The 14877-nt window shown below is 44.9% G+C and overlaps 1 protein-coding gene across 2 annotated transcripts in view; it reads right to left on the bottom strand.

Moving 5' to 3' along the window:
• Window positions 1-962: 962 nt before the first annotated feature.
• LOC144100906 (GTP-binding protein Rhes-like) overlaps window positions 963-14877 on the bottom strand; it is an 86057-nt gene continuing 72142 nt past the window's right edge. For both annotated transcript variants that reach the window (XM_077633817.1, XM_077633818.1), the window contains one exon: window positions 963-5705. In XM_077633817.1, the coding sequence (XP_077489943.1) occupies window positions 5199-5705 (507 nt within the window). In that variant the 3' untranslated portion in view covers window positions 963-5198. The remainder of the gene's footprint in view (window positions 5706-14877) is intronic.

Genomic DNA, 14877 nt, shown 5'->3' with positions numbered 1-14877 from the left:
AAAAAAAATTCATGTGTTTAAGCAGACGAACGTTGCAGTTCTTGACCGTTGAGTGCGCTGCAATAGAGTGCGACTAAACTTCTTGGTCTTTCCGTCCTACCAGCTGCAGGGTTAAAGGCTGCATCAGACACGCTACCCCATTCGTGAGGGGGAATCCCCTCCTTGGCTTATATGGACAGCGTAACCAGAGGTGGCGTACGCTCGACATTGCTCTCACTTACCACTTGTGATCTCTCTCATGGCTCACAGCCATGTGGCCAACATTTGCTTTTAGGAACAGGTGATGGAGGGAGACTTCGTTTACTTCCGACGGCGACCCCATTTGGCTCGAGTGATCTCAGGTAGAGCTATAAAGTCCTTCTATGCGCAACGTTATTTAGTTAAGGTTTCGACTTTAACTACCACCGCATTAATAACTACAAGTTGAACTACGTCTCTCGTAAAACCTAAGGCATATCAGTGTTTGCAGCAATCACATATGTTGTGCGGCAGTTAAGGACAACTCTCGCAGATCACCTACAAAGCAACAGACTATGAAATTCGTTGTGTAATGGCTCTGTTACCAAAGTACAGTGGCGATCTCTTTGCTTTTTCTGCCTATGCTCTTTCTTTGGCTAACCGGATTAATCAACTAACTCTAAGACAGCTTCTTGTAACCAATCGGTGAGCAGTCGCTACTTTGATGTTAGTTTCTGACTTTAGCTTGTCGATAGAATTGCTCATGTCGTTCTTAGCCCCATGTGTTTGAGGATCAAATCTCCCGAGATGGAGTACATGTTAAATAAGAGAGCTATTGATCATTAGCACCCACCCAAGCAAGGTAGCCTGGGCGTATGCTAATGAGAATCCTACTCCCCTATTTTGTGTCATTCTTTTGAGCAACAGGGTGCATTGGGCAGCGCGTCCACTCACCCAGCAACTCCTGTCGCATCCAAACAAATAAGAAGGAAAAACAAACAGTGTTTACAGTCGAACAGTGTTTATTTACACGTGGAAGCAGCGCTTGTTTTCATCATTGTCGTATCGTCGGCCTAGGCATGCACATGCAAAGAGCTCACAAAATAAACCACCATCCTTCGATGGAGCAAAGAAATACAGGCGAAAAAAAAGTCTCTAGTCGACAGGGCTTCATAATAGCCGACAGTTTGACAAGGAACAATCGACTTCGCACGGTGAGAATCACAGTATAAGCAACAGCACCAACACACCGCAAGAACGACTAGCCTATTTTTTTTTACAATATCGAACGATGCTTGTTCAGACGTAACGTCATAAAAGCAAGCACAAACTAAACAAAAGTTTAGAGAGCTTGGGTCATCAAGGTCATCGGTAAAATCTCGGCGCAGTGAGGCAACAACATTATACGCGCATAACATATAACTGCTGCTGTTAAACCGTAATATTACGGTAGTATATAGGAAACCATATTGTTATTTATTCAACGCATTGGTACACGGCCTCTCTTGCCGGATTTATCCATGCACTGATGAGACTAAGTTTTTCCTCATCAATGCCGACATGAAGAATTTTTCTGTTCGTCCCTGTCCTATAGGCGCAAGAATGATTTCTTCATCGAGAAAAACAAGCGGCTCCAAACATTCCAACAGTACAGCTTTTAAGAAATATCACAGCCCAGATATAATTCATGACAGCAGTGCACAAAAGACTATTCTTTACGTTTAAGAATTGAACTGAAATGTATGAAATACAAAATATCGGTAGCGTAAAAGGCCAGTAATCAAGTAGAGATTGTTTCTACACTTATCAAAGAACATAATCATATTTTTATAATCCATTTTCCAGGAATGTTCTGCCGATCAAGTTCCATCATTTTCACTAAACAGCTGCTACAGAATAGTTTTGATTTTAGAGACCTGTAGCCTCAGTCACCGCCCCTTTAAGTGTTGCTGGGATTGTCACATGACTTTTACCACTGCCTAAACCATTTTAATGATGTTAATATGCAGACATTATATGCATGTACTTCTATGTAGTCTAGAAGTTACAATAGTTCCTCTTTTTTATAATAACGTTGAGTCTGACCACTGGCTCATATAACTGCACATAATCGAAACTCAGGAGAGTAAATGTGAAACACGGTACCACAACTGTTAGTTCCCAACTCGTAGCATTCAAGCAGGCACGCAAAATGTGTGCTGGTAACAGCTGACATCCAAAAAAATACAGTGATGCTCAAGACACAGGCATCAAGACATCGAAGTGGCACGGTCATAGCAACATAAGTACACTGAATGCTCGAAAGACAGCGTTACGTGCGGCATCACAAATACAGGAAATTGCATCATAGGAGTTTGTATCGTTTATGTGTGTGTAATAACCATCGCCACAGACGTCGCTACACCACGCCACTGGACCACCGACTACACATGACTTAAGCATCTCCGTCGCATTCGAAGCTCCGTATTCGAGGTGTCAGAAACATATTTCTTCACGCTTCGTGAATGTTATGATGTTCATGTAGTGTTTGCAGAGATCTCGGTTTTATCAAAATGTAGCTTGTAGCACAACTTCCCATGACCTTATTGACATCATTATAATCAAGGATTCAAAAAACTAGTCAATTTTGCAGTAATTTCATTGCGTTTTGGTGGTAAATGCAGTGATCACTATACTTCTCAGTAATTTTACACGTGCCTTTGTTAATTTACATTGCTTCGATGGCTGGTTGCCTTTATGTATTTATCCGTACAGGCTCTAATAAATTCCCTTTCTATATTTACATTTTCTGACACTTCAAAGAGAGTTCGATTTGGGGAGTAGAGAGGGGATCACTTAAACACACAAAAATCCACCGATAAAACATATAGCGTAGGCACATTGTGAAAGCGTTGTTGTAATTAAGTTTGGCATTGGTACGCGCCGAGATTCGGCAATGGCTCCATGTTCACCGCGAGGTTCACCGCCTTTGTCCGCTGTCAAGTCAAACGCAGGCTCAGAGGCTGTGTAAACGCAGATATGGCAACCGCTCTATTTATTCAAACGCCGTTTTCACGAAGTTTTCTCATGTCTAGAGCTGGTTTAGTTCACTCAGTTTGTCGAAGTAAGGCTGCCTATCTTCTCATATTAATTTGAAGATCATTAGACACGTTCGTCTTGATAGGTCTGATTCTCTGTTTTTGAGTCCTCGAACAAATTATCTTTATTGCAAATACCGAAGGGCGGAAGAAGGGTCTTCATGGTATTAATTACATTTAGGGAAATTTCTTTCAGCAGTTACAGTTGCCGTAAAGCGACAGTTGGTCGAATATACGTCCAAGTTGATGAGAATACTACGCCAGGAGGTTGTGGTCGGTACGGTTGAAGTGCGAGAAGTAAGTCTACCGTTCAGAAAAGGCTTCAGAGTTGGGACAAAGGGAAAGCCGTAATAGACGGCGTGTTACAAAAAAACATTTCAGAGGTCGTTTAAATCGTTTGTTCCCGGGCGGGTCTTTTGTGTAGATGGCAGACAAGTAGCAGTTGTACGATTAGAAAGACATTTAAAATGTTCCAATGTTTCTAAATCTAAGAGTGTCTACAAGAGCTTACTATGCCAACCAGAGGATACAGGAACATCAGGTTGGTTGGAAAGATAGAGACTTCAATTTACTGTATGAAGGTAAGGGCTAGATCACGTGTAAATGGTAGACTAGTCTAGTGTTGGTTATTAACGAGGGGGACAAGTATCTTATAGACATGCATGATAGTTGTACAGGCTATAGAAAAGAAAAAGAGGTAGGCTAGGGAGCTAATACAGAGTGAGGGCAGGAAAGAAACCAGATATTTTATAAACAATCTCCCTCCGCCGTCTTTTGCTCCACACTTGCGTATCAAATGCCTAAATTACCGTGTGTACTAAAGCTTTTATGCAGACACCACGGCTCCGGCAGTAACCATTCTCGGCCTCCGGGATTGGTTCCTTTTAGGTGGAAAGTTTTATTCTTTAAGCCAAGCCAGTAAAACTGCTGCAAGAATAAGATTTCTTGATTGGCCTTCCATTACCTCTTTCCTTTTAGTTTGCTCTTAAAACAACGGCAACGTAAGCGGCTCTCGGCGCTCCGTTGGAGCATCAAAATCAAGCGCAAGATCTCTACCTCTGTTGAAACCGAATCTCACTTTATAAACGCGTTATTTTTCACCCATTAGCGTTTTTTATTATGCGTGTGCTGGCAGGTAGGCGCGTCAGTCACTCTCAGATTGTCCTGAGAAAAGTGGACGTCAAAACATGCACAGTTTCACTACCACTGAAAAGCATCAAAAAAGTTTTGATGGGCCGCACATGTCACTGTTCTAGTTCACACTCCACAGTTCAGTCGTTCGTTGAGACTGGCACGGGGCTTGGTTGTCTTCTCGGGGTAGAAGATGAACCACGGTGCCAGAAGACTGCTCGAAAGTGTCACTGCCAGCCGATACTATGCAAAATGTATGCACCCTTTCATTCTGGCATTACGGTGCTTGTTATCCGCGTGGTTCACGCCTCAAATGGGTTACCTTCCTGTTTTATGCCTCCTCAAAAAGCCGACCTTCTCCGAATACAGCTCTGCAATGTGCATGAGTTGTAGACAGAGAGTGCTCTTCGATTTCTGTTCACGTTTAAATCACTGTGTCCGAACCATGACATAATGGAATGTTCGTCCATTGGGTTGACATCGTCTATGGGGAGATTTCGGAGCACTTCGCTCTTTGTGGTCTTACGCTTGCTTCGCAAGCGCGGCGAAGCTACCTTATGGCTACAGCACATTCGCGCCACTGCGAGAAAGGTTATTCGCTCCACAGAGCTAAGTATGCACGTAGTCTGCTAAGTGTCATGAACGACCCCGCAAATGTCATCCATACTCCAGCTGACCACGCTCGCACTTGTCTTCCTCGGATACGGGTGACACCCTGTCCTGGCAAGCGCTACTCATGCGCCGATATACAGCGGCTGTCTTCCAGTAGACGACCCCACCCGTCACGCTATTGGTACGGCGCAAATACAAGCGCTGCACTGATGTTTCCGCGAATAGCTCAGTCTGGCAGGACGGGCTGTTCATGAACGCGGTGTGCACAGTAGCATTGTCCGTGAGAGAACACTGCAGCCATTCTTTGCTGTCGCTTTGGCTATGTATAAGTGCACAGGTTACAGATACATCACAGTCGTCAGCACGCAGATAGCTCAAGTCCGCGATAGAAGCGGAAAGCTAATGGTCGCTATGGCGCAGCTACGAGACGGCGCAGCTGTTCCTCTTGAGCAGTGCCTTGTCCTTGATCGTGGGGCTGGTCGGGTACACGGGCAGGGACCGGCGCCTCTTGTTCACCACGGCCGGGTTGAGGTCGTACGGGATCTTGGCCTGCACCAGGAGTTCCCTGAAGATGCCGAGGATGTTGATGTTCTCTTTGGCAGACGACTCGACGAAACCGTGCTCCCAGTCGATGGAGATGATGGTCTCGGCCACCTCACGCCTCACGCGGCGCATGGCGGTGGGCAAGTCGCACTTGTTGCCTACCACGACCACGGGTGCCCTGGCGGACCTTAGCTCGACGATCTGGTCATGGATGCGGCGTGCCTCTTCGAACGACTCCGGGTCGTCTACTGCGTAGACCAGAATAAAGGCGTCCGCCGTGGAAATGGCTAGCCGCCGCATAGCCGGGAACGGGTAGCTGCCGCTGGTGTCCACAATGTCCAGGGTCAGCGAGGCACCGTTCAGTTCATACTCGCCCGTGTGGAACTGCGTCAAAAAAAGAATGCGCCGAATTAGACAAGTAGTTAGTCATTTAGTTAGTTCGTTAGTCGATAATAGTCAGTCAGTGAGATATGGTAACTTATATTTTATTTACTATGAAGAGTAAGTTCCTTTTCCAGTCGTTAACACTGGGACCTCTTCTGCATGCATTACACCCATTTCTTGTACCGTTTCAGTTGTGGCACAAACAGAACTGAGTTCAAATTGAAATGGTGCGTGTGGGTTGAACGTCCCGAAATAGCACGGACCAATGAGAGACGCCGTAGTCTTGAGATCAATTTCAACCACCTGGGTTTTTTTAACGTTTCTGTACAATGGACAGCAAACCGACCTCTTCGATCACTTCGAAATGCCGCCACCGGCGCTAGGATTGGATTCTGCGATTTTTGACGACGAAAAGACGAATGGGTCTTAAAGTGATCCGATAGACTCGGGCGAGACTGTTTTGTCCTTTCGTCTAGGTGTTCTGGACAGTATTCAACAGTATGCAATTAGGCACTATGGCCAGTTCACCCAGGCTCGGGCTAATGCACTGAGCCACCTACCTAGTTCCTCCACCATCATTTGCTGGCTTAACTCCTCGGAACCAATACCTAAGCACCGGTGCTTATAAGACTCGCTGAACCAGTGTTCGGGAAAAAACCCACGATGGGTGCTCAATATCTATCACTAAGCACACTATCAGTGTCAATGGCTCTTCAGTTTGGCTTATTCCAATGCATGCATGTTCTGAAGCTATTTAAATGACAGAGTCCTGCACTGTATATATGCGCATTTTTTTTCGCATATAGACAGAGATAGCCCTGTCCAAATACAAGCATGCATGCTTAAGCGAACAGACACAAGTTGTGATGTGTTATTTCTGTTTATGGTTTCATGGGGATTTAACGTTCCAAAGCGACTCGGGCTGTGAGGGCCGCCGGAGTGAAGGGCTCCGGAAATTTCGACCACCTGGAGTTCTTTAACATACACTGACATCGCACAGTACACGGGCCTCTAGAATTTTGCCTCCTTCGATACTCAACCGCCGTGGCCGGGATCGAACCCGCATCTTTCGGGTCAGAAGCCGAGCGCCATAACCACTGAACCACCGCGGCTGCATGTGCTATTTGGTATAATAATAAAATTAACTATAAATTACAAACATAATACGCAGTCACAAGAGCTGACACTCGCTCATCTGGTGCGCCTAAATTATTTTTAATTTTTGTTTATCAGCTCCTATTTAAGCTCAAAAATAAGTTTTCAGGAGCAACAACAACAAAACAACGCTTCGAGGGCGCTGGGACGGTCGCTCTTCTCCTAATCCCGCTATTCAGCACAGGTGTCTCTGTCAGCGCGGACTCCGCAACCGGGGCATATGTCAGGGGAGACGTTTGCAGCTGGTGCGAAGCGAATCTCCATCTCTCTGGGCGGTAAATCACTCGACGCGGACGGCCCTAATGTCATAACGGGTAAGATATACTGCTAAGCGGATAAAGAGCCGTCTCTTTGCCGGCTCTCTTACTGAGCAAAGTATACAAGGGGTGGTCAGGAACGCCGCGAGAGCTCTAGGCCCTTTCTCGGCGGCACACAGCCTCCACTTCCAACTCCACCTATGTACGCCTATCTGCATTCACATTCTGAGTTCTCGCCAACTCCTTCGAAGGAGGGGTTGCCCGAACCTTTTCTTCTTTCCGAGAATCATTCTTCAGAGAAAGCGGTCCGCACTTCCCAGCAGCTTTCATAATCGCCATATCCGAAAGAAGACCCCCCCCCCCCCCCCCGACAACCGGACAATCAGTTCCAACAAGGCTCGTTAGGCTGTCGCTCAGTCTCCGGTTATGTCCTGGTGGGTTCAACTCTTCGTAGCTCAGTCTCCAGTTATGTCCTGGTGGGTTCAACTCTTCGTCTAAGCGAAGAAATATCTGCACTTGTCGAGACAGGCATGTTCTCAGCAGTATCGTCTCTTTACCAGCAGTGCTCACAAACATGTCAGATATAAAATGGAAGTTTATAACTTTTTTATTCTATTTTTCAGTTTGAAGCTCTACTGCTTGACGATCACATTCCCTTTCCCAGTGTCTATTGCGCCATCACTGTCACTCGGGTCTGCGTTCGTGCTCAAAGGTAGGGGGTTTTCGGAGGTTTTTTTTTCGGTCGCTTTTAATTTGCTTTTACTGCCTGATTTTAGATTATCAGTGTGCGGCATTCTGTTAAGATTTGCGCATGCGCATGCGTTGTTGCAAAGTTGTGGGACTTTTTTTTTCCGTTGTTCAGTTTCATTCAGTTGTAAGTGTACGTAGTACCATCCTGTCTTCGTCTTTCTTCGTCCGGTCTTTAAGCTATCTTTTTTTTTTGTTAACAATAAAAGAAGGCCTCGTTAAAATGAGCTCACCTCTTTGAACACACGCTCTTCTTTTAAAACGCACCTCTTTCGTGAGGAATGAAAATCACAAACAGGTAAATCTTATCAGCCAATCCGAGGACACAAAAGGGAAAAGTTCTGGAAGATTCACTTTACAGGTCCCCCCGTTCAGTCTAGAAGGCATTGCCTCGCTTGAGTGCGCTTCACCTGCGTCTCGCTTGGTTGCCTTGAAGTAGAAACAAAAAGAAATGATGAGCAGGAAAGGATAAAGCCGAAGCGTAGCTTTCGCACTCTTTGAAGCGCGTCTTAGTTTATTCCGCTCCCCGCCACTCAACCTTGACCTTTGGAGCCTGTGAATAAAAAAGCAAGTGAAAGCAGAGCTTCGCTTACTTCGTTTGCTATTCAGGAAAGTCTGTCGTGCGATAGCTGGCCTTTTCTATTCCGTTTATCCTCCAACTCTGAAAAACTCTTCAGTGGAGCCTTTGTTCTCACTGCGGTGGCGCGGATTAAGAATAACGGCCTGAGCGCCGAGTTGGTGCATTATGAAATGAACGGCGGCGCAAACGCGGACGCTAACAAGAAAGTCCCGGCAAATTGCGATAATCCCCTCAAAAGAACCTACGAGGGCTGACAAAGAGAAGGCAGGAGGTGGAAGCGATAAATCCTCTCGTCTGCCGAGCGTCTTGGATTGAAAGTGAAGTGCTGTGGACTTTTCGTAGCACTGTTTGGAGCGGAGCTTTCAAGTCAGAGATCTAAAGCTTCGAGAAAAAATTAATGGCTGCCAGGGAGAGGAAGGTGAAAAGGAAGGGAAACAAAATATAACGTCGTCGGAGAAGCTTCAAAGCTGTGCAATAAGGGAGGAATTTCTCATTAGCATCCACCCAAGCGCGACCATACGGATAGAAAGGAAAGCTTTGCGGCTTTCACAGAAACTTCGTAGTTAAAGAAAAATTTGTTCTGGTAGGGGCAACAAACCCAGGACCGCCGCCTATCGAGGAATTATTTATTTATTTGTCATTTATTTATTTCTCACCAAGCGATGCCTTGGAAATGTTGCTATCGTTCTTTCTGAGATCACATTCTGGAATTTGAAGATCCGCCTATATGTCGCGTGTTCGCTTTCGTTTTAATAGTTGTGGCGACTTGGGAGCAAAGAGCGATTCATCTTCACACTTATGTTAAACTCATACAATACAAAAGAGATAGAAACTAGAGATATAGCGCTTATGCAGCACTGTTCTGTGAAAAACGATTCAGTTCATTAAAAATATTCAGATATGGCTCCTATCCGAGTCTAAGTAAGCTTATTTCCCTTTCATTTTTGGATTTTAGCGGGTACTTTTCAGCATATACCTAGCTTCAAGTGCTCCCCAAATCGTCGTAAAGTAATTGCTGCAGATGTGCGCTAGGAGAAAATTAGTTAGGGGCAATATTTTTAAAAGTTAAAGGTAGGACTGGCTTCTCAAACAAAACAACGCAATAATCTACAGTTGCACTCACATGCCAATATGCGATCAAAAGGTGCGTTTGCCCTTGGAAGTTTTCCTGCAATTATAGAAACAAAAATAAGATGATCCCTGTTTATTTCGAAAACTTTGAAAAGCAGTACAAACTTCAAAAGCGCTTCAAATTATTCATCTGCTTTGTGTGAGACGCGAACCTTGGAAACAGCTTAAATACGTTCAGTAACCTAAGCTGCAGGCAGGGATTAAAGATCGAGACTAACCTCATCGCAGGTAGATATAGCGTAGACGTCCAGGCTATTGTTATTCATGTCATAACACAGTCGAAAGCGGAAAATGCACCCAATGATATCCAGTGAACATTAGCGTCAGGATTAACCTCAGCGCTGCCACATGTTGGCGTTACCTCGTGTCGAGCATTCAGAATGGAATCCCTCCTGACTAACAGCAACGAGATATGAAGAAGAAAGCAAAGCAAAAATGCAGAAAAAACGAACGAAGAAAGCGAGCCCTCTTAAGAAATGTGAAATCAACAACAGTGAAGTTCTAATCCGGGAACTTTCCCTTTTTCGCAGACTGTAAGCGGCAAAAATTCGGCGAAAAGAGAAGTTTTACACAGTTTCAAGGAATTTTATGAACCGAAATTTTCTGGTTTCTTTAAAAATAATGATGTCTTCAAGCTGCTGCAGTGAAAAAGGCCTGAAACAAGGAATACTGCATCTAAATGAGGAAATTTTAGGTTATCTAGATAGAGCACGCGAAATTACTGACAAAATCCAAAGTGGCAAAACAATATGTAAGTAGCAAGAGAAAATTACTTTAGAAATTAAGTAAAACAAGCGAAAGAACATAATTAGAAGGAGGTGCAGGAAAAGGCAAGCAAAAAGTATAGAAATAAATATTTCGAAATCAAAATGACGTCGGGTACGTAAACTGAAAGAAAATAAACGAGAATTATAACGAAATGTCAGAGCATAGCGATGCTCTTATTTATAACACTTCAAAAGCTTTTATAAACGGCAGCATTCCGGAGAACCAGTGTTTAAATAGAAGCACACTTCTGTTATTAACTCTCCAAGAACTGTTACAAAGAAGAGGCCTCAGAAAAGTAAAAAGAAATTCAGAAGCTAGGCACAGGACAAACACTGCTTGCCGTTCTCAAACATTCGTAAGGTCGGTGACAATTGTAATATTTGCAAAATTAGCATCACGCGCTCAAACAGTTTTGCGCGCATGGCCTTCTCCTCTTTTAAAATGTTCATGCAATTTTAATCATGAACAGGAACCCATAGAAGCCCAGTGAGCCACAGGCTGTCTTTGGAGGACGCCCCGAATAAGAAATTACGAACGCACACCTTCTTTACATTGTAAATAAAGCGTACACAGCGCATGTCCTCTTACATGGTTGGCCCAGCACAAAGACCCTTTCGCCTGTGCTCCCGTGGCGTAGTGTCATTAGCAGAATATGAGAGGTTGTGCGTACTTCGCTCACACGTACAATCTTGTTCTATGAAATGGATTTTACTATTGAGCAATTTCCATTCCAGTAATATCTTTTTAGGAATGAGAAGAGAAATAGAATTCAGACATTTATAGCCGTGAGCGGATGCGATGTTGAGACAAATGCGTTTCCTCATTGAACAAATTTCGATAATTTACAGGGTGTGTTTTTTTTCTTCCCTGCTCCCGAAATTTTTTGCTTTCTGATTTGGTTTCCGAGAGCCTGCTTTGCGGCGTTAAAACTACTTCGTGTCCCCAGGACATTTGCACTTGCTTTCTATCTGCCTGGCGTGCGCACTTAACTGTAGATGGAGAATATAGCACTACATATTTCAGGCTGTACAAAATGTTGCGCGCAATGCAACTAAACCAAATATTGGCCGTATTATTCCCTCTTTCTTCTATCTGTCTACATCGTTTAGACTGTCCATTGAGTTGTTTCGTTGACATATATCCTCGAGAGCAGCCGCCTCTTTTTTCAGAGTCGAGCTTTCTGTGATATTTCATTAAAAATTTCCCGGTACTCCTTTTCATACCATACTTATGATTGACTGCGAGCCCTACGTTTTAAAACCGGTTGGTAGCACTTTTTTTGCGTGCGGAAAGACGCAGCTGGAGCAAGTCGGCGCATTGGTTACAGTTTTGTCTTGTCCATTGTTTTTTTGCGAAAACTTCAGTCACATTTTATGAAAGCTAGTTGCAGTGGTCTGCGCAGCTGGGAACGCAGAGACAGCCTCCTCCTTCGACAAAGGACGCGCTGCAATCGAACGTAACTCAATAGAAGGCCCTTGGGTTTTTATTATTTCCAATGCAATGCGACGCGCCCTGTAAAATTTTTCACTTGTACAGTGCACTGCCTGAGTACTGCTCGGTGTGTACGGCCCTATGCTTTAATGTGCACGTGGACGCATCGACAGATGAGTGCATGTGTCCACGAACGAGGCACATGGCTCGCAAATAGGGGCATATCACAAGCATTTCTGAGCAATGCGTGAGTGAGGGCCAAAGCTGTGTGTGTGTGTGTGTGTGTGTGTGTGTGTGTGTGTGTGTGTGTGTGTGTGTGTGTGTGTGTGTGTGTGTGTGTGTGTGTGTGTGTGTGTGTGTGTGTGTGTGTGTGTGTGTGTGTGTGTGTGTGTGTGTGTGTGTGTGTGTGTGTGTGTGTGTGTGTGTGTGTGTGTGTGTGTGTGTGTGTGTGTGTGTGTGTGTGTGTGTGTGTGTGTGTGTGTGTGTGTGTGTGTGTGTGTGTGTGTGTGTGTGTGTGTGTGTGTGTGTGTGTGTGTGTGTGTGTGTGTGTGTGTGTGTGTGTGTGTGTGTGTGTGTGTGTGTGTGTGTGTGTGTGTGTGTGTGTGTGTGTGTGTGTGTGTGTGTGTGTGTGTGTGTGTGTGTGTGTGTGTGTGTGTGTGTGTGTGTGTGTGTGTGTGTGTGTGTGTGTGTGTGTGTGTGTGTGTGTGTGTGTGTGTGTGTGTGTGTGTGTGTGTGTGTGTGCGCGCGCGCGCGTGTGTGCGTGCGTGCGTGCGTGTGTGTGTGTGTGTGTGTGTGTGTGTGTGTGTGTGTGTGTGTGTGTACACGCGCGTGCGTGTGTATGTGTGTGTGCGTGTGTGTGCGCGTGTGTGTGTGTGCACACGCGTGCGTGTGTATGTGTGTGCGCGCGTGTGTGCGCGCCTGCGTGCGTGTAAATTGGTTTTTCAAATTTGTAGCGAATGCACCTTGAATAGCACTCCTACTCGATATTTTTTTTCATTCTTCGGCGCTTTTTGCGAATACTTCCGTGCGCATGCGTGTAGACACAAAGGCCACAGGAAGAAGAGATATATAGTTGATCTCAATTCAGTTATTCCGGTTCAAAGCAGACAAAAGCAAGGCCACAAGCGTTCAAGGCAAACACTCCCGTTTCATCGCTCCAGTGACCCCACACTGCTGTCAGCGGCGAGCCGATCAAAACAGTCCGATTAAACGCGCCTAGCAACTCCTTTACGACTGTACAGGTCTCCGTATGTCCAGGCCACGATGCGCTTGTAGCGTTATCTTAATTCTCTTTTGGCTGCCTCAAGAGCAGATAAATAGGTGAACCTTCCTGGAATAAAAACGTAAGCATCCTATCGCTGCCTGATAACCGCATACGCATGTATAGCCATGTGCAAGAGGGAAGAGATATATGGCCCTCGACGAATGACAGAGACCAACGATCCAGTTTAAGGCAGCTGCGTTTTTCTCCCATTACTAGGGGCACGTGCGTTCGAGTTACGACGGGCATATAATAAATGCATACTGAAGAACTTGGCGCGGAAAAATGAGGACAAGCCAGACAAACAAATACGAACGCCGAAAAAGTCACCGACAAAGATGAGATCTCGGGGTTATAAGCCGGACATCAAACGACAGCAGACTGTCGACGCGAATAATATATAAATGATAAGAAGCAGCTTCCAGCAGCTGGCGGGTGTTTCAATTTTGAGTTTGCCGAACGGGGGTTCTCTACACTAGCAGTATAAAAACAAGCGTCCTGGTTAACGCTCTCAACGAAAGTGGAGTACTTGAACGTTGTTTTTCGGCATAAATGGAAATTTGTGTGACGCATTTCCAGACTTGTCGTTTTAAAATGGGAACTCAGCTATCTCTCTAGCTTTCCTTTGAAACAGCACTAAATTCCGAGTTTCACACTTAATACCATTTACCAGAATAGTGTACAGGAAGGAGGCACTAGCGAAGATAAAAAAAACGTAGTTTAGTATTGATTTTACTCAAGTGCGCAAAACAAACTTTATACCAAACGCGAGCTTCGTTCTGCGTTTGCACTACCACCACCATACCAAACGCAGAACGAAGCTCGCCTTTTGCCATGAACGTCTCTAGATTAATTTAGATCCCTTTGGATTCTTGAATGTGCTCTCAAATCCCACTGCGCAACGGTTTATGCGTTTCTCCGTCATGAAAGGCGTAAGCCACGACTGATATCGATCCGTATACTTCGTGCCCAGTAGGAACTGAGCTGCGCCGGCAAGTCTGTGAAAATAAAGTATAATCTACCGCTGCTAAAGCTGTATGCCAGACTGAGTAAATCATAGTTCATTTCCAGGCGTACCTGTGGAAGATCTGCAAAAAAAAAGGCGCCGCATGATTTTTTTTTACGCGATATGTTCTATTATGTTTCTTTCTGGTTAGCTTTATCATGATTTAGCCGTTTTTTTTTCACCCGCAGTTCACTTCCAGCAGATAACACACTATAAGCCATTCGATAACTCCCGAGTTTTTAAATTGATTAAAATTATAAACAAGCTGTAGCACCATTTAATCCTCGATCAAACCTTATCGTAAAAAGTCCAATACATAGTTACCCTGCGTTGGACGCTTGGCATCCTTACTAGCACATCTCCATAATACCCAACATAAGCATTTACTAGGGGCTAATTTCGCGATATCACTTGTGATGGCTGGTTTTATGGGTGCAACTGCGTTATGCATTCGTTATGAGTTATGCATTCGTCGCGTTTAGGTAGTGAATGACGCAGTATACAAACTACCACCGCTTCTTTAGTTGGTACTGCGCTTATTTGGGAAAACAGCGAGGAAATTGATTCACTGATCAAACGCCACCATATCGAAGATCTTCGCATCTGATTGAATTGTGAGAGCCATTGATATGCAGAGTCCTTTCTTCAGTGTAGCATTGGCTAGCGTACCAGTAGTATCTCTGTAGGTCACCAAGAGTCAACGCACTCGGACGCCCTAGGCAGCTACTACGCACAACGTGGCAGTTGTCATCTGAGCCGTTGTGGCATTCACATACTGAGAACGAGACCGCGAATTTGTAATAATGACCGCACATCGGCAAGGACCGCGCTGTGAA

This window comes from Amblyomma americanum, chromosome 8 (assembly GCF_052857255.1).
Source record: "Amblyomma americanum isolate KBUSLIRL-KWMA chromosome 8, ASM5285725v1, whole genome shotgun sequence".
Classification (NCBI taxonomy): Eukaryota; Metazoa; Arthropoda; class Arachnida; order Ixodida; family Ixodidae; genus Amblyomma; species Amblyomma americanum.
The sequence above is the reverse complement of the archived record's forward strand: the minus strand, read 5'-3'. Positions and strand labels throughout refer to the sequence as shown.